This window comes from Miniopterus schreibersii (assembly GCF_964146895.1).
Source record: "Miniopterus schreibersii genome assembly, chromosome: 1".
NCBI lineage: Eukaryota > Metazoa > Chordata > Mammalia > Chiroptera > Miniopteridae > Miniopterus > Miniopterus schreibersii.
The window spans coordinates 144,978,796-145,001,668 of record NC_138101.1 but is presented as its reverse complement, the minus strand read 5'-3'; the positions used below and the strand labels follow the sequence as shown (position 1 = coordinate 145,001,668).

General features: G+C 38.7%; 2 protein-coding genes across 5 annotated transcripts in view; both read right to left on the bottom strand.

Moving 5' to 3' along the window:
• Positions 1-851: 851 nt before the first annotated feature.
• On the bottom strand, positions 852-10,078 carry CCNDBP1 (cyclin D1 binding protein 1). Its single transcript, XM_081120446.1, has 11 exons — positions 9,888-10,078; positions 9,658-9,717; positions 9,285-9,370; positions 6,929-7,010; positions 5,983-6,079; positions 5,733-5,806; positions 4,846-4,922; positions 4,243-4,526; positions 2,930-2,990; positions 1,568-1,614; positions 852-1,319 (listed from the first exon to the last, which is right to left on the bottom strand). The coding sequence occupies exons 1-11, from the start codon at positions 9,988-9,990 to the stop codon at positions 1,205-1,207; spliced, it is 1,086 nt and encodes a 361-aa protein (XP_080976572.1). The 5' UTR covers positions 9,991-10,078; the 3' UTR covers positions 852-1,204.
• Positions 10,079-10,215: 137 nt separating this feature from the next.
• TMEM62 (transmembrane protein 62) overlaps positions 10,216-22,873 on the bottom strand; it is a 31,157-nt gene continuing 18,499 nt past the window's right edge. For all 4 annotated transcript variants that reach the window (XM_081158820.1, XM_081158822.1, XM_081158823.1 and 1 more), the window contains 5 exons: positions 20,928-21,041; positions 18,977-19,061; positions 15,736-15,840; positions 13,599-13,717; positions 10,216-11,201 (listed from right to left, as the gene is read on the bottom strand). In XM_081158820.1, the coding sequence (XP_081014946.1) occupies positions 10,875-11,201; positions 13,599-13,717; positions 15,736-15,840; positions 18,977-19,061; positions 20,928-21,041 (750 nt within the window). In that variant the 3' untranslated portion in view covers positions 10,216-10,874. The remainder of the gene's footprint in view (positions 11,202-13,598; positions 13,718-15,735; positions 15,841-18,976; positions 19,062-20,927; positions 21,042-22,873) is intronic.

Sequence of the window (22,873 nt, the reverse complement as noted above, 5' to 3'; positions counted from 1 at the left end):
ATGGGATAAATTACACCTACACAAGGAAAAGACCCGGCAGTAGAGTTTGTGGAGACCTGCAGTACATACATAAGGCCCAAGCTGAGTCACCAGAATATACATCACTACAGGTTTACCTTGCTTCCAATATATAATCTTCCAGACTGATGCAAAAATATAAGTGGTGATGGTTTTGCAAAAGAATTAACTAAAGAGACTCTTAAAATTATATAAAATCTTATACATTTAAAATTTTTTTGTTTATAAAAATTTTGTATTTAGCCCTGGCTGGTGTGGCTCAGTAGGCTGAGTGTTGTCCCATACACCAAAAGGTAGTGGGTTCAATTCCTGGTCAGGGCACATACCCAGGCTGGGGGTTCAATCCCCAGTTGGGGCACAGGTGCGAGGCAACGGATCAAGGTTTCTCTCTCACATTGATGTTTCTTTCTTTCCTTCTCTCTCTCTTCCTCTCTCTAAAAAGTGAATTTTAAAAAAATTTTTTAATTTTATATTTATATCTGGGGATACATAATATATAACAGAAAACAATACAGGTATGTATAAGAAAAACAAATCCTTTTCAATAAGGTGAACAAACCTAACAAATGAGCTCAATACCACAAAATAATTTTAGAAGCATGGAGTGACCTGGAATAATATTCAGAAGGCCTTAATAAGAAAAGTGATATTATATAACACACTCAAGTACTAAGAGGGGCTTTGGAGTCACCTTCTTTACAGTCAAGTGTTTTATTCTAAGTGTACTTCTGATCAGAATCAGATCTTCAGACCTACACACTCAAAGGAAAGCAATGTTTTAGTCTCAACCTGTATTTCTGGTAGAAACTATGGGAGGGTACTCATTTAACCACTGGCAGGTTAGCATTTTATTGAGACTGTCAACATCTTTAACAATGAAACAACACACTTTATTGCAAATAAGGAATAAGGCAGCTTCCCCAGGGGTCTCTGGGAGGCAATCTGGGAGCACAAACTCATGCGATTATCTTTTGTACCTAACACAGAAAAATATATCATACTCACATGTTTTACAAATAACTGCCAGTCTGGCCTCACCAACAATCTTTGGTAATAGTGTCTCTTAATGAGCACAGACAGAAACTCCCTTTCAAACCAGAAAGCATTGTAGCCCCATTTTAAAAGCAGACACCAGAGCCTGGCTGTGACAGTAAGAAAAAGAGAGAGGACAAATGAGGCTGAAAACTTATGATTCAAGTTCGTTCTGAGTGAGTTCCTTGATTCTGTTCATGCAATGATCCACGGCATTAATGAGTAAAGGGATCCAACTATCTTCTGGCTCTGGGGTCACATGACTTGCTCTGTGAATGGAATGGGAAAAACAGGAAGTGAAATCTATTATATTGTCAAAGGAAAACCTATCCTCAATAGGAAGCACAGAGGAAACTGTATTAAGAAAATCCAAGTTTCTTTGCAGAAACTCAGCTGCTCTACAACTGAAGTTGAAAGAAAACTCCACACCCACTCCTTGAAATGGGAATTGGAAGTTGAGAATGGCTGGATAGGTTTATTCTCAAAAATCTATTGGGGGAGAAGTCCTCATACTTACTTTGTAATTTCAAGTGCCTTCTTTAGAACAGACACAAGTTTCGCAGACTAGAAAAGAAACAGAGAAGTTTCATTTTTATGGTAAGGGCTTAACCTGATTTTGGATTCTTTTCTATTTAGCAAAATCCTATTAATACTGACTGTTGCTGTAACACTTTTATAAGTTGGTTTTTTTTTAGTTTAAAATATTTTTAATTAAAGAAACAGCAAAAGGAAGAATATAACCTGAATTTGTCCCAACTTTTGATAGTTCAGAACATATAACAGAAACAATGTTTCTCTTTTTAAAAATCTAGGTACAGAATTTTAAGAACACCATTGACAAGATAAAATGAGGATGTATGTATGCCACCAATATATAATATATATTTTATATTTTTATTTGGGGTAATTAAAGAAGGCATATTTCTAAAAATGTTTATTTCTTAGGAAGTCGATTTTTAAAAAGTGAATACAAATTTAAAAAGTTAATGTCCAGCCCAGCCGGGTGTCGCTCAGCGGTTGAGCACCAACCTAGGATCCAGGAGATCGAGGTTGGATTCCCAGCCAGGGCACATGCCTGGGCTGTGGGCTCATCCCCGGTTGGGGGAGTGCAGGAGGCAGCCGACCAATGATGACTTTCTCATCACTGATGTTTCTATCTATCTCTCCCTCTCCCTCCCTCTCTCTGAAATCAATAAAAATATATTTAAAAAAAAGTTAATGCTCAAAAGGATCCTATACTCCTTCAAGGTGTTTGTACATTGTGAAGATACATTTGATTAATTTCTACTATCTATTTTATCAAACATTATGAAGATTGATACATCTGATTGTAAAATATAAGCCATCTGGTAGTTTTACTTCTCTTTCCAATAACATTAGAGATAAGAACTTGAGTTTCTAAAAATAAGGTAATAAAACTCTCTCTAGCACAGAACCCAGAACTCGAAAGAATACAATAAATCAGATTTTTATAAAGAACTTGACCCTTCATAGTTAAATCACAAAATGTGTTTATATTAGAAGAGAGTTTTTTTCTGGAGCGCTTATTTCTGCCTATAGTGGAAATTAGAAACAGATGACTTCCGGTTGAGAAGATCTGAAAGCACTACAGTAATTAAGACTTTTTTTTTCAAAGAAGCATTTTTTAAGGTCTTTGGGTTTTTCTACACGATTACCTAGGTGGTTATGGAAAGAAGTACTACCAGAGCTCATGGCTATTACAATTCAGCAAACATTTATTAAGCACAAACACATGTAGGAAATACGATATTACTGCTGTACTTACATCCAAGTATGACAAATATATTTCCTATAGCTAAAGGAAATACTAATGATTGGTGAAATTCTACCAATTAGGTTTACCAATGTAGATACTTACACTGATTCGCACAGTCAGGTGGCACATAGGTGGATATACACTCAGGGCCAAGTCATCCACGCTAAGGGCAGAAAGCAAAAATAACCATTAACAAAAAAAAAGAAACAAAGCACAGCTAGGTGGCTTCCAGTACACAACTAAGGATGCAACCAGTAAGAAAATGACTGCCCCAGAAATGCCTTTCCGTTCCTTAAATTGGGCAACCAATAAAGAATCAACTCAACGGGTATTTGCCAAACACATACATTCCCAGTTTCACTAGAAGACATGATTAATTCAGTTAAAAATGTGAGAACTGGCCTGGCTAGTGTGGCTAAGTGGTTGAGAGTCAACCCATGAACCTGCAGGTCACGGTTCGATTCCTGGTGGAGGCACATGCCTGGGTTACCAGCTTGATCCCCAGTGGGAGTCATGTGGGAGGCAACTGTTCGATGATTCTCTCTCATCACTGATGTTTCTTTCTCTCTCTCCCTCTGAAATCAATACAAACATATTTAAAAAAAAGTGAGAATCTGAAACCAACAATTTAATAACTAATACAGGAGGGGTTCATCTATATAATGCCACCAAAGTGGACACCACTTAACCAAGTGATCAAATTTAGTACCACCAATAATAGGACAAACTAAATCATGTGCTTCCCAAGGTGATGCGATGAGAAGCACAGAACACTCAACCATGTTATTCTTGCCAAAAAATCTTTAACCGGAATATAATCTATAATCATGAAAAAACAGTCACATGAATCTAAATTGTAGGATATTCTACAACAATTCTTCAAAATTCTTAATATCAATTTAAAAAAAAATTTTTTTTTTAATGTCAATGTTAAAAAAAAAAAGACTAAAAAAGACAAGGACTATTCTAGTTATAAAAGACTAAAGAGATAATCACCAAATACAATGTGACACCAAGACAGAACCCTAGATTTTAAAAAAATGCTGTAAGAGATACTTTAGAGACAAGGGGGCAAATTTGAATATTAGATAATATTAATTTGTTCAACGTTAAATTTCATGGATGCAATAATAAAAAAAGTATTTATGGGTGAAATGTCATTGATGTGTGCAACTTAGTCTCAAATGGTTCGGGGTGGGGAATGGCACATCTATCTATAGAGAAATATACCAATATAAAAATAATGTGAATAAGTGAATCTAGATGAAGGATGTATGGGTGTTTGCTGCACTACTTTTTCAACTTTCCTGTAGCTTTGAAGATTTTCAAAATAAAAAACTGGGGGGAAAACCTTGGGGTGACAGCACAAGCTGAGATCAGAATGTTGCTGCTTACATATTTCAAGTGGGGCTTACCTAGGGCTGATCTCATCAGAAATATCCACAATGTCATCCAGCTGAGCCACCTGGTCTTTCTTCCCATTCTCTGCCACTGAGACCCGGATTTTCTTCAGGCAGGCTTTGGATGCTTTCACCAGTGCAAGGCATGGGATTATGAGCTCTTGATCTTCCTCTGACCAATATGAGTCCTGATTGTTTGGACACCCCAATACATCATCTTGTTCATCACCATGGTTGTCAGAGTTGTCCTCCTCAACATCATTCAAGAGGCCCCGATAAGGGTCACATTCTTCCACAGCCTAAGACATATCATGATTTATGTGAATACCAAAAAAAAGCCTATTGTACTTTCAGGATCATGTCTAAGTTGTCCCAAAACCTCAGCCAGCTACTTCACTAATGGCGACAGAGTTGGATCACTACATAAACCCTCTCGCTCTCCTAGTCCAGCAATGGAACAGGGGAGTGGTACTAAATCACACACCAGCATGGGGTGGAGGTGGGAGATGGAGGACAGGAGTGAGGATGGACAGGACATCTCCTCTCTTTATAACCAATTCTCATCTAGTAGTCACAGAGTTGCCTTCCCATAACCAGCAAAGACAGAAGTCTCCTCACCCGCTCCATTTCCTCATGTGCATCCTTCACTAAATCCACACTCTTTGTCAGCATTAAAAGGGCTGCAGCTTTGTTATCTGTAAGTAAAAAATCAGAAGTACAATTAGAGGAAAAACCCAACAATTCTCTTAAGTCTACAAAGGGCAACAACAGTATTCTCATTTGAAGAGAGTGCCAAAGACAGTCAAAAAGGCCAGTGGTTTAATGTAAAATTCTTACTTACATCCTCTGGATACCCAGACAGGGGTCTAAAAAGCTTCTTGTCATTCACCACAAGAAGTAGTAAAATGGTCACATGATGTTTCTCATTATGGTTCTCTTGGATGACCACAGCTTTTGGCTTAGCTGGCTCTACCTCATAACTGCTTCAATGTATCCCATAATACTGATCTTCAGTGTGGCTTAGTTGGTTGGGCGTCATCCCATGCACCAAAAGGCCACTAGCTCGCTTCCAGGTCAGGGCACATGCCAGGTTGTGGGCTCAATTTCCAGTAGGGGGAGTGGAGGAGGCAGCTGATCAATGTTTCTCTCTTTTCCTCTCCTCCTCTCTCCCTCCCTCCACCTTCCTCTCTTTCTAAAATCAATAGAAACATATTTTCAAAAAGAAAAATACTGATCCTGGGGCAGGACCAGGAGAACAAGCCACATTTGTTCAACAAGAGACAGAGCTATAGCAAGAGGGGAGTTTGAATTAAGAAGTATGAGAATTAAAAAAACTGGCAGAAAATATTAATACCTATTTTTTTTTGTTGGTGATAAACTATACATATTCCACTAAACTCTTTATATAAGTTAAAATATATACATGGTACAAAACTGGAAGCTAGAAGGAGAGCTACTAGCTACTTTGGCCAGCAGTCAACGGCCCACTTCCCACTCTTACTCACCTCTTGGTATCTGAGGCACCTGCTGGCACGCAACCCAGACATTATTGCAAGAAATAAGGTCACTGTTCTCGGGGCTGAGAAAAGGAATCAATAAGGATATATCAATAATCTAGGTTCCTGTCTCCTAAAGAGCTCCTTCCTCTTGGTCACTATTCTCAGTTATACAACAACTTTGCTGTTGAAATGAGTTTTTTCCCTTTCCTGAAACAAGGAACCCCATTAACTGATAACCCAACTGTGGCATCACTACCTCTGAGTTGGAGTGATGGAGAGCACTTCCACAAGCTGAGCCATGCCATCCACGATGTCCACAGTGGCATTCCGAACCAGCTTTCTCAGGGTGATTCCTGTAGCCAAACCCCAAGACTAAGCAGCCTGGTCTTCTTTCCAGAAGTCACCATCTACTTTCCTGAGAGTCTAAGCACTACAGAACTTAAGGTAATATGCACCCACACGCTTTAACTGGAGTCCCCACACAAAACTCAGGTCTCACTTATATCCCCAGGCCATTTTCTCGCTCTTCCCACCATTCCTGAGTGCTGATTATAAGCAAGACATGGCCCTGGCTGGTTTGGGTCAGTGGTTAGAACGTCAGCCAGCAGACTGAAGGGTCCTGAGTTCAGTTCTGAACAAGGGCATATACCTTGGTTGCAAGCTCCACCCCAGTCAGGGCGCATGCAGGAGGCACTAATCGATATGTCTCTCACATCAATGTCTCTCTCTCTCTTCCCTTTCCACTCGCTCTGAAAAGCAATGGAAAAAAATATCCTTGGGTGAGGATAAAAAAACAAAACAAACAAGGTATGGACCCACAGGCCAGGATGGAGGCCACTTAATGTGTAAGGGAACTCAGCAATAGGGTGTGATATAACATGCGCGGAGACTGGGGATGGCCTGGGCCTGGGGATGGGACTGAGACCTAGCTAGCATCTGTGGTGATCTAATGGGTTAGAGAGGAAGGAGCCAGTGAGAATTAAAAACCTTACAAGGCAGGGGAGATGGGAACACAGTGCCTATATCTAAAGGCTTATTTATAGAGATTACTTACATTATAAAGGTACATTATCTTTGTATATTATGAGAAAGTTACATTACATGCTCAAACTGAGGAAAAGGTAAAGTTTCAGGATATAAGCTGTCATACTAGCCAAGATCTATCCTATAAACTGAATGTTTATGTGTGCATAGTGGCTTACCCTGATCCTTGGGAAGTGAATAGTATACCGCAATAACTGCCTTGATGGCAGCATGGACTTGTTCACAGAGCCTCTGGGTTTCCTATGAGGAAGTAGATCAATTTCAGAATGACAAAGGAAATGGCTTAGATCAATGTGGTCAACCCTTCTACTCTGGAAGAGCGCAGACATCTGAATAGCATTCACAAACACCTTTTGAAGTCCTATTATGAGTTGGGCCTTGTGCTACTCTCATCACATACCAGAGAGTAGTTAGTGGGACATCAGGTACTAAGCTGATAATTCAATAAAACATTAAGAAACAGCTGGAAAAACTTATTCTTGATTTCTGTGAAATATTCACCCTACCACCTTAGACCAGGAATTGGCAAACTATGGGCCCGCGGGCCAAATCAGTTACACGGCCAGTTTTTAAAAATAGTATTACTGGGACACAGCCACACTCTTTTGTTTACATATTACCTACAGTTGTGTTCACACTATAAGGGCAGAGTTGAGTAGCTGGCCTGCAAAGCCTAAATATTTACTATCTGGCCTTTTACAGAAAAAGTCTGCCAATCCTCTTAGACCATTAACCAGGTGTTTTGTCTCTCTAGCAGGATCACAATATACTTAAAGGTAATAATGGACTCTACAATGCTCAGCATTGACTACTTTCTAAGCAGTCACTGACTTTCTCTTATCTTCCTTGTCCTCACTTCACTACTAAATTCTAAGACAGAGCTATGTAAAATGTGCTCTACAAAATGGTACCAGTCCATAAACTTTTTACCAGTCTAGGATGGATAAGTACAGCAATTGAGGGTGTTTAGAAACTTTTATGGCAATCTGACATTGCTTCAACATCTGAATACATAATTTTATAAAGATACCAGTTCATATGGAACTGGAATTAAAAATAAACAAAACCATTATTCAGTAAGATTAACATGCTGAGATTCTAAGAAAGCAATTGTGAGTCAAATATATATAATTCAGATAAAACAAAATTCTAATTTTCCATCTGAGTGAAACCACTGACCTAAGCAGGTACATAAAATAGTTCTATGCAGCCTCCTCATGTGTCTTACTAGCTGTGAATTTTAGCAGCAAGTCCTAAGTATATTTGAAAGGAAGTTGGCAGATAAAAAAAATAAGGCAATATTAGTAGTCCCTTTGAAATAAATATTGACTTTCTCCCACAAAGCTTTTAAAGTGCTCTCATATAATTAATCTCTTATTTCCTCATACAAATCTCTGAGTTATGTAGAGAGAGGGAGTTTATCATTGTAGGTGCAGCAAAAAAGTATTTTTCAATTTCAAAACATCTGGATATATAGATTGAGAAAGAAAATGAAACTATTGACAATGAATATCAAATAAGGCAATGAGTATATGCCATTTTTAAATAAATTTATCCCAAATTAAGTATACCTAGCTCCAGAAAAACTGTGCAGAGAGCATACTTGGTCACAGTTGACATGTTTATTTTCATTAGTTTTATAATAAAGGGTTATAAAAAATGCATAAATTCTTTGTTCTAGAAATTCCACTTCTTGGAATTTTTTTTTTTAACCAATATACACACATACACCAAGAATGTATTAGGCAATTTAAAGCACTGTTTATAATAGTTACAAACTGGATACAACTTAAATGTCCACATAGAGTAGAGGTTAACTAAATACCATGCGGTGGTTACGAAGAAGTGAGCAACTTTATATGTGCTGCTGAGAATCAATTTGCAAAGCACAGTGTTAACTTTTTTTTAAAGTAAGGTCCAGGAAAGTGTTTATGGCATCTTGCCATCTGTGTAAAAAGAAGCAGGCATATGTACATAAATGTGCATATGCATAGAATACTTATGAATAATTCTAAAGTACTGGGGAAGGGAGATATAAGCTTCACAGCACACTTAACTTTGGTATCTTTTTAATTTTATACTGCATACATTATGTTACTGATTAAATATAAAAATAACTGACTATAAAAAGGGATGTAGCATAACAAACATGTAGCTTAGACATCAGATAACTCCCAATTTAAATCCTAACTCCACGGCTTATTTACCTGACCTTCTGAGCCTGCTTACCCATCTGTGAGATGGGGGTCACATATGTGAAAACGAATAGCAAGTGCTTAAAAAAGTTATCAGAAAAGAAAGAACCAGAACAAACTTTAAGTTGAACCAATACTATTTAGAAGACCAGCCTACTCCAGGCCAGGTACTGCACTTGGCAATGTGGTCCCCATCACCACCCTGTGAGATGAGAACCGCAGTCTTACTTGACAGATGGCTTGAGTGTAAAAGTTGAAAGGAAAATGAGAGGATTCCTAAGGAATAACGAACGAGGCAGCACAGAAAATTAAAGCCCACCTGCGAGGCCGGCAGCGGCAGTGGAAGTCGAGAGAAAACTTCAGTCAGGGTCGTGGCTTCCCTTGACACTTTCACAGCTGCCTCATCTGGGGGGGGGGGGGGGTGACAGCGGAGCAGGCAGAAGCCAATGTCAGTATCAAAATGACAAGGCTGCAGCTGCTGCTCAAGATAACGCGCTCCCTCTCCACCCTTACCGGCTGAGACGCCTCAAAAACATCTCCAGAAATCAGTTTTACAATTCAACCTCTGAGGTGCCAGGGTGGGTACGGGGAGCCACCCCCGCTGAGGGCATGCGGCGGGGGAAAGCGAGGGGGAAAGGGGTCGGGTCGCCGGAAGAAGACAGGTGGGAGGACCCCACGGGAGAGGCACTCACTGAGTCTTCTCCAGAACGTCTCCTGATTGAACTCCTTGGTGGTCTCCTGGGCTTCGCCCACTGGGCGTGTGTGGCGTGTGCGCCGGCCGGCGAGAGAAGGCAGAGCAGAGGTCAGCGGAGCCACCTGCGGCCCCCACCTCCTCCCCCCGGCCCCCGCCCCCGCCATAGCTCGGCTTCTTCCCGACCCGAGCCCGCCCCTGCGGTCGGCCGTCCCAACTGCGTCAGCTCACCCCGCAATCCCGGCAAGAGCAACCGCAGCTCCCCTGCTAAATGCCGCAGCAGCTCCAGAGGCGGAGCCAGGGTGAGGACGGCAGGTGCGGCTGCGCTCGCCATCTCAGGAGCCGGCCGGGAGCCCGCACACAGAAGCCGCCGGGGCAGCTACTGGCGCCGCGCAGCCGCCGCCGCCCCACTTCCGGGCGTCACAGACCCGGGTTCCTTTCCGGCAACAACGCGCCAGGCCCCGCCCGAGTGGCCCGGCCACGCCTCCCAAGGAACCCGAGTCCGAGTTATTTACTTTTTTTTAAATACTTTTATTGATTTTTTCTTTTTTCTTTTTTACAGATAGAGAGGAAGAGACAGAAACACCAGTGAGAGAGAACCATCGATTGGCTGCCTGCCCCCTACTGGGGATCGAGTCCGCAACACAGGCGGGTGCCCTGATCTTGAATCCAACCGGGGACCTCTTGGTGCCTGGGACAACCAGCTCAACCAAGCCGCACCGGCTGGGTTATTTCTTATTCATCATTCTTTTATTGGATTGGTTGAAAACACTCCCCACTGAAGAAGCAGAGGTCCTAACCCTGGGGTTAACGGGGACTGAGAGCTAACTGCCCAAGGGTAGTCGGGGTGGGGCCCAAGTTCACATTGGTTTTCCGACTCTAAAGTGGCACCCTTGACTGCAGAGTTCCACACACTGTGCTAGGTACTTTACATGAGGTAGCCCTAAAAACACACTGGGCCTCAGCCCATACACACCCAGCTCCTGTCCATTTTACTCTTCACAAATCAACCCTTTGCCTTCTTGGGGAAGGAAGGAATCATGGCATTATTTAGATTTTTCTGCAGTCCATTCTGCAGGAATCAGTAGTAGGTAATCACTCCAACTCCTGGGCAACCAAGGAGCAGCAGCTCCCTGAAGCTTGTCCACCAATATTGGCCTTCCACCTGTTGCTGGGGCAGAGGCCTGGGCAACAGAGGTGAAAGGTGAGACATGGCCTTCAGGAGCTCAGGTGACTTTTTAACTGCACTGTAAAGGTTCCAAGCTCCTTGGAGTTCAATGTCCACACACGATAAATGAGAAGAGGTGTCAGCAGTGTCAACCAGGTCCGCAAAGGGGAGAAGAAAAAAGCTACTGTGCCGTATGTCATATGAAGAAAGTAGCAGGAATAAATCTGCGAGGCATACAGCAGTAACATAACAAGGTGAACAGGTATAATTTTCAAGTATTTTCCTTGACGGAGATGAGACCTGAAGTTATGACCAAAGCACCGCTGCAGCAAGCTCCAACACAGGTAAGCCATCAAGGGGATGTTAAAAAATGCCAACTGGAAAAAAGAGCAGAACAGAACCATTAGCTTATTAGCAAGCCCTCACAGGGGTGAGGGCCAGGTCTCCCTAATACATTAGACAGTTCCTAAGAATATGCTGCTTTCTCTCTTGGGAGTTAACTGTCTGATTCCTTATGCTTCAATCACATTTGCTTATAACACAACATTTGACTTGTAGTTAGTTGTATATTTTGGCCTGTATCCTTTTGTTCATTTTAAAAGCAGGTATCATTTCATTTATATTGAAGCCCTCGATAATGTTTAAGGTGGAAATGAATTGAATACGTATGCATATACACATTCATACCCTCTTTTGGCAGAGTGAGGGGGGAACTTGGGTATCAATATTTTTTCCTTATCTCTGTATTTTTATTTGAAGTAGCATAATGATTACTGGAATACAAATTAGAAGATTTAAGTTATAATCCAAGTTTAGTTGCTGTATCATTCATTCATCATTGATTATGTGGCAGGCATTGTGTTACCCTCTAGGCTTGGGACACAATGGTGAACAGAACAAGTCAGAAAAGATGCATCATAGAGTGTGCATTCTAACAGGAAGAAACCCCCAAAAAAAGATAATTACAGATTTTGAGAAATTCTATAAAGGAAATAAGAGGGTAACTGGTAGATGAGCTCTCTGAGGCCTGAAGGACAGAAACGAGTAGGAGAAAGCACATTCCAGGCAGAAGAATCAAATGAAAAGCCCAGAGGTGGGTGAGATCTTGGCCTATTTAAGGCCAATGGCCTACAACATGATGAGCCAGGTGGAAACTGAGGCAGTCGGCAGGACCCAGATCATGTCACTCCTCTGCTTAAAGGGTTTTAAGCTGAGAAGTAAGTGGGTTAATTAAGGTTTTAAAAGCATCACAGTGGATGCTCTGTGGCAAACTGACATTAGGGAGGCAAAAGCAGCAGAGGGAAGACCACTTAGGGGGTGCCTGCAGTAGCCCAGCCAAGAAATAATTCTGAGTTAAATTAGGGTGGTTGTAATGAGATGGAGAGAAGTGGTGGATTCAAGATTATATAGGAGGTAGAGCAAACAAGGTATTACTTGCTGATGAACTAGATAGAGTATGAGGGAAGGGGAAGAATACATTCTAAAGAAACTGGGTGAATTGTGGAGCCATTTAGTAATATTGAAAAAACTAGGGAGGAACAAGTTTGGGGGTAGAAATTAAAGGTCCTATTAGACATATACTATTAAGTTGAGATGCTTATTAGATATCTAAGGGAAGATTGGAAATGGCAGTTGGATATATAAGCACTTGAAGTGCAGAGAAGAGGTCTAGATCAGAGATACAGATTTGGGAGTCATGAGCCTAGATGATAGGTAAGATACATTATTATTGTACTATTTATTCAAATATGAATATAAACCCACTCTTTAGTACAGTTCAGGTTTCACTTGATATAAGAATGTTCCTGAGAGAGAACCTCCATTTACATAATAGAAAACCGAACTGGGTCCAAATGTATGTACATATGAAATGCTGCTTTACAGAGAATGCTGGGGCCTATGGTCAGTATTTGCAGAGGTCTTCCCTATTTATCTATCTATAATCCTGCTGATCATGTTTTACTACTCTGAAATGAGACTGTGAACTCATTTTGAACAACGTTTTTGATCTCTTCCAAAACTCCAGATCATCACCTCCAGATTTTGGCCCATTAGTCCCATTAAGTAAGTAAAATAAGTGGTTAGGTAAATATCTTTCAAACCTATTTATAGAGATTTGCTATTTGTCAGGGTTTTGTTTGTGTGTTTGCTTATTTTAAAGGTATCTCAGTCAAAACGTAAACCAAATGTATCAGTGTTTCCCAAACAAGTATACTAATAAGGCATCACTAGAAAGCCCAGGTCTGGTTTTGCCCAGTGCAGCTTCCATTGGATAACCCACTTTTCTCTCCCACTTTTCTCTCGTGTCTATTTTGCCCAGTGCAGCTTCCATTGGATAACCCACTTTTCTCTGACCCACTTTTCTCTCATGTCTATTTTTCCTTTCCTTCTTCTGAAATATTTTCCTGTTTCATCATAATTAATTTTGGTTTACTCAGAAGCCTATCATTTATTTTACCATCAGTCCCTTATTTCATTTTTTTGTCAATGAAAAGTACAGTGAAATAAACAACAAAGACCAAAACCTCTTTCACCTCTTATAAACCCTGACTGCCAAAAATGTATTTTAGATGTTTACAAGAGAATGGTGGAAGAAAGAGCTTAGGAAGTACTCAAAAGGCAAACAAAACACCAGTTATTAAAGACAGCCTGCCAGTAAATTAGGAAACATGATCTATGCTGTCTAATTTGGGATTTGAGATTTAATTCTTAAGTGTTACACAATTAGTACAACAAAGCCAAGATATTCTTAAATCGCACTTCTGACTTCTTACCTGGAGAAGTCCAACCATAAACGTTATACTGCCTTGTAGGAAATGCCCATCAACAAATATCCCAAAGGAAAAGCAGCAACCCATTTTGCCTTTAGTAATTTCACCAATGAACCATGGTCCTGAAGAAGCAATGGAGAGGAAAGGGGAAGATTAAATAATTACTCTAATTACATACATCACAAGATGTATTTACAGGAATAACGAAGAAATATGAGACTAGTCATCTATAAACATTTTATTTGCATAGCTTTTTTTCTTTGCTAATCTCTATGTTGCACCCGATGTCCTAGTTAACCAGCTATTTGCTCCTTTGCTCCATATTTCTCTGGGTTATGAAATCGTCTGAGTATATGCTATACCTGGAATGGATATGTAGCTTGTAGATTCCAGAAACATACAGGAGTACATTCACAAATCTTAGGAGATTCTGTTGCAATAACCGCAATATAATTCATTAACATTTCCTTAAGAAGCAAAGAGGTATTCCTAATAAATTAATTTTCCAGATAACTGAGATTTACTCCTTTAAGCTATAAAACTTCAACCACTTTAATCTTTCTAAAATACACTTCTCTTCATAATTAATATTAATGTCTTTTAAACTTTTCTTGCTGATCCAGTCATTACTTTTTACATCAACTACATATGCATGGTGAAGAGTTTAACTTGCTTCTTTATTATTATTATTATTTTAGATTTTTTAAAAAAAATACATTTTTATTGATTTTAGAGACAGAGGGAGAGGGAGGGAGAAACATTGATTGCTACCTCCTGCATGCCCCCTATTGGGGATGGAGCCCACAACCTGGGCTTGTGCCCTGACCGGGAATCAAACGCACGATCTCTTGGTGCATGGGAAGACCTGAGCCACAAAGGCCAGGGCTGCTTCCTTATTTTAATCTTTCATCTACAATGCCAGAATGATTTTCTTCTCCCTACTGTTATTTACTGCCCATTCTCAGTATGCAAGTGTCTAGAACTACTATATTGTCAAGAGTGATTAAGGGACAGTCAGACTTCCTTTCTCAAAATGCAAATACCATTATTTGCTGGTAAGAATATAGTTCAGCTTTTAAAAGTCATAGGTAATTTTCTCGTATATTATATAAAGTCCATTAGATACATATTAGTCTAAAAAAGTGTTTTCCCTTGAAGTTTCCACTTTTAAAAATGAAGCAACTCCTGCCCTCTTAATGTTTTCTTTTACATCCAGGAACCAAATCACTTGCTTTGCTTCCTAGTGTAAGACATTTGTCCAAAACAGCTTAAACCTATTTGCTGACAAGAAAACTGACTTCCAAAGGGGAATCTGCCATAGTTTGTTATATAGTATGGTTAAAGTGTCTTATTTTTTATTTTACTACTTTGTGTTCTCTGGTGGGAGTTAGTAACAAGCAAAGAAAAGTCCAAAGGTGGAATAAAAGTGTAAAACAAAGACTAAGCAACAAGTAGCCTAAACTGACTTTCAGTCACTAAGGCACATTAGTAAAAAGCTTTAAAAAGAGACCACAGTACTTTCTGTTTCCGTAAGTGGCTAAGTGACTTTGTAAGTTTTGGGTATAATTAATTAATATAACAGAAGGGTTCAGATATGCCTGAACTCACTGCTCATCTCAGTTTCTCTCTTTTTTGAGTTGAGTTTTTAGGAGCCACACATTAATAAATTATTCACTGAACTACGTACTAGGCATTGTGCTTAGTGGTGCACAGAGGTGAACATGAGAGACAAGACATCAATGGATAGTCTAGTGAAAGAAGAGATGATGAACACAGAAGATAATCATAAATTCTGATAAAGAATGAAGGAAATAACAAGCATGATGAAACGGGACAAAAATTTAAGGTAGTCAAACAAGGCTGCTCTGAGGAGATGGCAATTACGCTGAACTATCTTCTATTAGGTTTCTACACAAATTCTGCAATGGTCTTCTCAGCACTCTTAAGTAAACTAAATGTACTTTATACATGTTAAGAAACAACTTTATTTCCCAAGACCACATCCCAGGAAATGACTTATATAATAGGAACCATGTGCTATTCATTATATTCTCAAGAGCCTAAATGACTCTATTGTCAAAATTCTCAATATATTCCTTGGCAGACTGGTCCACAATCTCAGGTTTCCTAATTGACTTACCCAGCACTGTATATAGAGTCAGCAACAACAGAGAATAGTAGGAGATGTTTATTTTGCTCAAGACATGAAGGGAAAATGAGGTCAAATTTATAAATCCTGGAGGTCCTAAAGAGAATAAAGTTGAAAAATCCAATGAACACATGCAAAGTTTAATTTATGACATTTTCTATAAGACTTCCACAGGCTATCCTATATATTCAGCAAATCTGTTGTTATATGATAAGACACCACTTTAAATTCGTAAGTTGGCAGGAATCCCCATCAGTCGATTCACTTAGAATTGCGGAGGGTAGGAAATTCAAAGCAATGGTGTAGTTGTGAGGAGCGTGCGTGCATGTGTGTACGCACACACACTTTTTTAAATGACTGAAAACAATAGAGAAATACCTGCCAGAAGACTATGCTATTTTATCTTTATGTATATTTGAAACACAATGCTGTACTCAAAGGATGATCAAGTTTTTGTTTTCTAGGGCATTTAGTGTCCAAAAGTATAAACTTCCAAAAGGTATAACAAAATATATCAAAAGCATATCAAAGAAATATCAAAAATTCTCCAGTCTAGCCCGGCAGGGCGTGGCTCAGAGGTTGAGCGTCGAACTAGGACCCAGGTGATCGGGGTTCGATTCCCAGTCAGGGCACATGCCCGGGTTGCGGGCTGCAGCCGATCAATGACTCTCTCATCATTGATGTTTTTTTCTCTCTCTCCCTCTCCTTTCCTCTCTCTGAAATCAATAAAGATATATTTTTTTAAAAAAAAACTAAAAAAAAAAAATTCAAACCTGTGAAGAATTAAAAAAAAAAAAAATTCTCCAGTCTAATCTTAAGTATGAGTATCTGTTCAAATATGCCTTTCCCATACGTGATGCAACCCTTAACTCGCAGCTATCTTCTTACTCCAATTGAAAGGGATCCATAAAGTTCTCCAAATGAGCATCTCTTAAAATATAGTGCCAAAAAGCCCAAGTATAAGGGTTTCACACAGAGAAGCTCCACTCTGTGGCCACAGATTAAGTACCCCGGATCCTCAATCCCAGCCAGCCATTTCACTCATATATGTGGCTGATCATAAAACAGGCAGCAAAAGACTATGATAGGAAGCTCAGTGCACACTGAGCAACAGTAGAGGTGAAAACTATTTAAAGAACTGGTCCCAATGATAAGAGAGCCTGGTGTAACTTAATTAGTATGTCTTTCTTCACAGGCCAGTATATAACACTGTTCAGCCTGCTACATTAGTTTCACAGAAAGCCCGATAATACATGACTTTTCTCAGTCTGTGTATTACATACTTGCTACTCATTCCTGTCTCAGCTTCTTTCTTGTTCTAGTCCGGTACTTCTCAAAGTATCAGTCTACAAATCCACCTATAATAATTATTATTTATTATAGATAAATAATCCTTTAACCTTAGAGGCAGCTATGCTTTTAACTTTAAGCAATGATTCTCTCCTTTGGCTGAATATTAGAACCTGGAGGAAATTTTGGAAAATACTCATGCCCAAGTCTCACCCTCCAGAGATTCTGATTTAATTGGCCTGGGGAGAGGGGGAGCTTAGGCAGCAACCCAGGTGATTCTAAGCAGCCTGACTGAGAAATATTGCTTTAGACAGAGCCATGCTTCTCAGCCTTAACTGCACATTGGAACTATCTGGGGAATTTTAAAAACTACTGATGTGTAGGTCCTATCCCTAGAGAGATTCTGGTGTAATTGGTACTATGTAGGCACTGAGATTTTACGTTCCCCATGGGCTTCTAAGGTGCAAAGTTGAGAAGTGTTGTTTAAAGAAAAGAACTGACCTAGGGTTGGAAAACTTGGGTTTTAAGTCTCTCCTCTGTCTCTTACTAGCTATGAGACTTTGGACAACCTATATAACCTCCAAAGTCTTTAGTTTTCTAATGTTTAAAATGGGGACAATAATACCTACCTCAGAGGACTGTTGTAAGGACTGAGATAATGCAGGTAAAAATGTTGTAAAAATTTTAAATAACTACACAAAGATACTGGTATTCCCACACAATGAGTTCGGGGCCCTCCCTCAAACACTTATTTATATTATGTGCAGGAAAATATATATGTGCAGTAATGTTTCTTGAACTTTTTCACAGAAGTTTAAAAATACATTATAAGCAGGAAAACATTCAGTAGGATGTGAGCACTACCTATTCAGTTAACCATTTTACTGTTTCGTCATTACTACAATTCTCCCCTCCCCCACAACCAGTTCCTGACCCCAGCGATTTGACCCAAGCAAAGAAGGGATAAGAAAATTTAATTCAACAAGGAGTTGCTGTCTTTTATGCACCAGCTCAGTGCTGGGTGCTGTGAAAAACAAACAAGAAGTAGAAAACAAAAGCTCCTACACTGAGGAATGTACAGTTTGGCTGAGGAGGAAATGTATATACATTAGAAGTGGTTATGTAAAGCCAAGTGACTGGCTAATTATGTGTCAATTAATGGTCAAGAAAGGACTATAGGGACTCAGAGAAGCAAGAGCTCATTATGACCTGGAATGGTTGGAGAAAATGGTATGGAAAGTGGGTTTGAGGTGATCCCTAAAGGAGGCTAAGATTTAGACAAGTTTAGAAAAACAATTTAAATCAGAAATGATAGCCAAGGCAAAAGCACAGAAGCAGAAATGAGCATGGTATGAACAGTGAAAAATTACCTAGGATAAAATACAGGTCACTGGGTGAAAAAATAGCTAGTTAGGTAAGACCAGATTGTGGAAGATCTATAATACCTGGCAAAGATGTTTGGTCATTTTGAGCTACACTGATTTTTTTTTTTTTTTTTAATGTCTTTATTGATTTCAGAGAGAGGAAGGGAGAGAGAGAAACATCAGTGATAAGAGAGAGTCATTGATCGGCTGCCAACTGCACGCCCCCTACCAGGGATCAAGCCTTCAACCTGGGCATGTGCCCTGACCGGGAATTCAACCACAATCTCCTGGATCATAGGTCAATGCTCAACTGCTGAGCCACACAGGCTGGGCTACATTGTGATTTTTCCCCCATTTTGGTTAAGCCTCATGTAGCAACAACTGACTGAAGTTTACTGTTTGTTTGTGTGTTTTTTAAGATAAGAGTACAATGGAAAATGTGTGATAGCTTGCAGGGTGTACTTCACAGAGCTCAGGCAAAGAGAGTTTATATTCATATTTATCATTTGGTAATAATGAGGAGATTATGTGATACTTTAAAATAAAGTCTTCTAAGAATGAAAGGAACCATGACTTACTTTTAATCTCTAGATATCCTCGATGCCTAAAAATAATGAGAATGGAGAGCTGGATCAGCACAATCATCACAAAAAGGACCCGGGCCTGCAGAGAAACAGATGTTAATGTGAAATAGATACTTGGGTACAGCTTTGGTTAAGGTTTTTAAAATGGCCTCATTAACAAAATTGGAAATGACATCATTAGCAGAAATGAATATATAAGAAAAATATATAGTCAAAGAAAATCATATATCTGATCTTCAAAAAAAGAAAATTAGAAGTTGCCTCAGCATTACTCTTTCAGAATTTGGATACTTAGACCAATGTTGAAACTAAGTAATTTTATACAGTTATATAAAATGATCAAATTAAAATAGTCCCCTTTCACTGTTCTAGGAGAAGCATAATTTGTTTTGTTTTATTTAAAGTTATACAAGAGTAAGGAAAAACAGTCCACAATACACTGCAGCTGAGTAAACAGAGACTGCATTTTCTTTTTGCTTTCTCCATCAAGAAGTCATTCACTTGGAGACCTACTCACAGTTAAGAAACATGTACTCTAAGTCCTTATTTCTCAAAGTATGGTCCCAGATCATCACTGGAATTACACTGAGCTTGTTAGGAATGCAGAATCTCAGGCCCTATCTCAGCCCTACTGAATTAGAATATGCCTTTTACTAATATTCCTAGGTAATTCATAAGAACATCAAAATTTCCAAAGCCTGATCTAAGTGGTTATTAAAAATTCCCAAAAGAAAAATAAATGACAAAAAAAATTATAAAAATGAGACACAAAAATATTTGTACAAATGAGGTAGTCAGTTTTAAAAAACACAATCACACATGTAATAAAAGCAAATTAAAATAATTCACATTTTAAGTCTGTGAGAATATGCACTAATTATCTCTGGGAGGTGAAATTAAAGGAGTTTAAAATTTTCTTCTTAACATTGTAATGTATATCTTTTGTATACTTTATGTTAATACCCAGGATAGGTGTGATCTGAGGGAAATAGGGTAGACTATTTGACAATGTATATTAAAAGCTAAAAACAAAACAAAAAAACCACCATTTATTCGTACAAGAAATATTTATTGAGGACCTGTGTTAGGCATACCAGATAAAGACCCCTGCTCTTATAGGGCTTATATTTTACTGAGGGAGGATAGACAAAAAACAATGAAAATAATAAATAATAAGTAATTTATGTAATTATATAATAAATAAAGTATATAGAATAATGTATCTACTCTTTTCCCCAGCAGTTCACTTCTAGGAATTTATCCCCCAAAACTTCTCTATGCAAAAACTTACAAGCAGTATTTACATAGTAGAGGGAAAAACTGGAAACAAACACCCAACAATAGGCAAGTAGTTAAGGTGTATCTATGACAATACAATGCAGTCAATAAACATCATGTCACTAAATAATATAAATTGATATGAGTCAAAACAAATTCCTACATGGAAAAACATCAGACAGCAAAAGAGAATTAAAGGCCTATTTACCATTTTATATTACAAACTCTTATACAAATGTATATAAGAGAAAAACAGGTATCATAATGACAAACAAAATGGTTATAACGGGTAGTGTGATAAAAGAATGATGTGGGAATGGTTTCACTTTATCTCTAAAATTTCCAAGTTTTCTACATTTAGCATGTATTATTTATGTAGGGAGAAATATTATTTTAAAAAGATCCATAATCTGACTTAGCACAGTCCCTACAATTCCCTTAGTTATCTTGGTTTAATGGCATTGGTTAGAACCAGGTCCCAAAACAGGTATTACTTGTCCATGCCTTTGTTTCTTTTAATTCAACTTAAAAGCACTTTATTCTTCTATATGAATAACTAAACTTTTCATTTTATAAGGTCCAGCGTTCTCATCACATGGTTATTTAGGGACTTTGGACCTACCAAATCCAGTAGAAACACACATAACATTAGGTTGAATTTACTCACCACCATGCAGTGGTCAGTAAGAAGAATAAATGATGCCAGAGGGTCAAATCGGAGCTGATTATCCTCTTGAAGAGAAAATATGTGGCGAACACTCTTACTTCTTCCAGCAGAATCCTAGTTAGAAACAGAGCAGAGGAGTAACTCTCATGCTACTTTCTTTCCATTTGTTTATTCTTCCTACAAGCACTTTACATAGAGAATTTCTTTAAAACCTTGTCATTCTAGATTCAAATTAGAAATATTGCCATGTACACACAATATATTTTCTCTTTTTAAAAAATCTGTATTCCCCTATGTTCACTGAAAAGGCCTAGAAGTAAAAACAAACCCAATAGCAGTGAGCTAGCTGGGCTGGTGCCAATCGTAGTCTCAAAAGACCATTTTTCACAACAAGGAACCAGTGCTCTTTAGAAAAACGGCTGATTCCAGCCCTGGCTGGTGTGGTTCAGTTGGTTGGAGCATCACCTATGCACTGAAAGGTCAAGGGTTCGATTCCTGGTCAGGGCACATACCAAGGTTCCGAGTTTGATCTTGTGTACAGGAGGCAACCAACTGATGTTCCTTTCTTACAGTGATGTTTCTCTCTCTCCCCTCTCCCTTCCCCTCTCTCTCAAATCATTAAAAACAACAACAACAATAATAATAATAATAACAATAATAATAATAAATGGCTGATTCCAGTTCTTGAGTAAGAAATGCACAAGAAGAGCTTGGAATATCTTGTCATACCAGAAAGTAAAAAAAACTAACACAAACTATTAGGATTATATTAAAGGACTTAGTGGCCAATTTGGAGAGGCTCCCACTAGCCAAAGATGGAACAATTTGAGCATCAAAAAGAATAAATGCAATGGATTGAAACATACCACCATATGTTTTTTTAACATTGAATTCATAACATACCATTCATCTATACCATAGAAGACTCATTTGCTTATCTTTAGCAGATGCTAGAGAAGCAACTCATTATTCTGAGAACTGGTTTAGAAAAGGGAGGGTGGGGGACTAACTAAGAATTAAGAATTTATCCTGCCTTTCCTATATGAACTCTGTATCTGGGTGCCAAAAAGATAAGGGAAATGTTTTCTTTATGGGACTATTCTAATTAACACTCCCATAATAAGGAGCAGCAATTTGAATATCATCATTTTATAACTCTATGAAATAATGGATCTAGGCAAAGATCATCAATAGCTGCTAGAAACTCTTCAGTGAAAAGCTGATTGGGTACTTCCTAATGAATGGAGGGATAAGCCAGCAGTTTGCTGGAGCTGGCTTTACTGGCTCACAAGGACCAATTGTTAAATTTTCAGAAATTTTGCAAGCCAGTTGATGTCGTGTTGGTAGGAATATTTATACCATGGAAATTGGTATAAATCAGGGAAATGCTACAAAGCAGTCCCCCCCGCCCACCAACCATCCTCCAAGTTGGTTGTTAAATATTTACCAGCACATCATTAGATAAGGTTAACAATACCTGAATACATTGATCAATCTTAACATTACTAAAAGAGACAACTGGATATTATAGTCTTCTGGTGAAAGCATAAAACACCAAATGATGTATTCTTGCTGAAAAACAAACAGACTCAAATCTAAACAGCAAAAATCCAGAACATAGGAAACTACAGATAAAAGATCCAGTTTCCAAAGAAAATAAATTATAAGGGGGAAAACCAGGAGGGGTGAGAGGGGAAATATAGATTAAAAGAGACTGAAGAGACAAATCAGCTAAATGCAATATTTGAGCCTTGTTTGGATTCTGATTTGAACCAACCAAATGCACTATATAGAGAGAGAAATATATGACAAATTGGAAAAACTGAACACTTGTTGGACAGTTTGATATTAAGGAATTACTGTTAATTTTTCAGGTGTAATATGATATTATGGTTTCATTATTAAAAACAGTCCTTATCTTTTAGTGATTCATACTGACATATTTA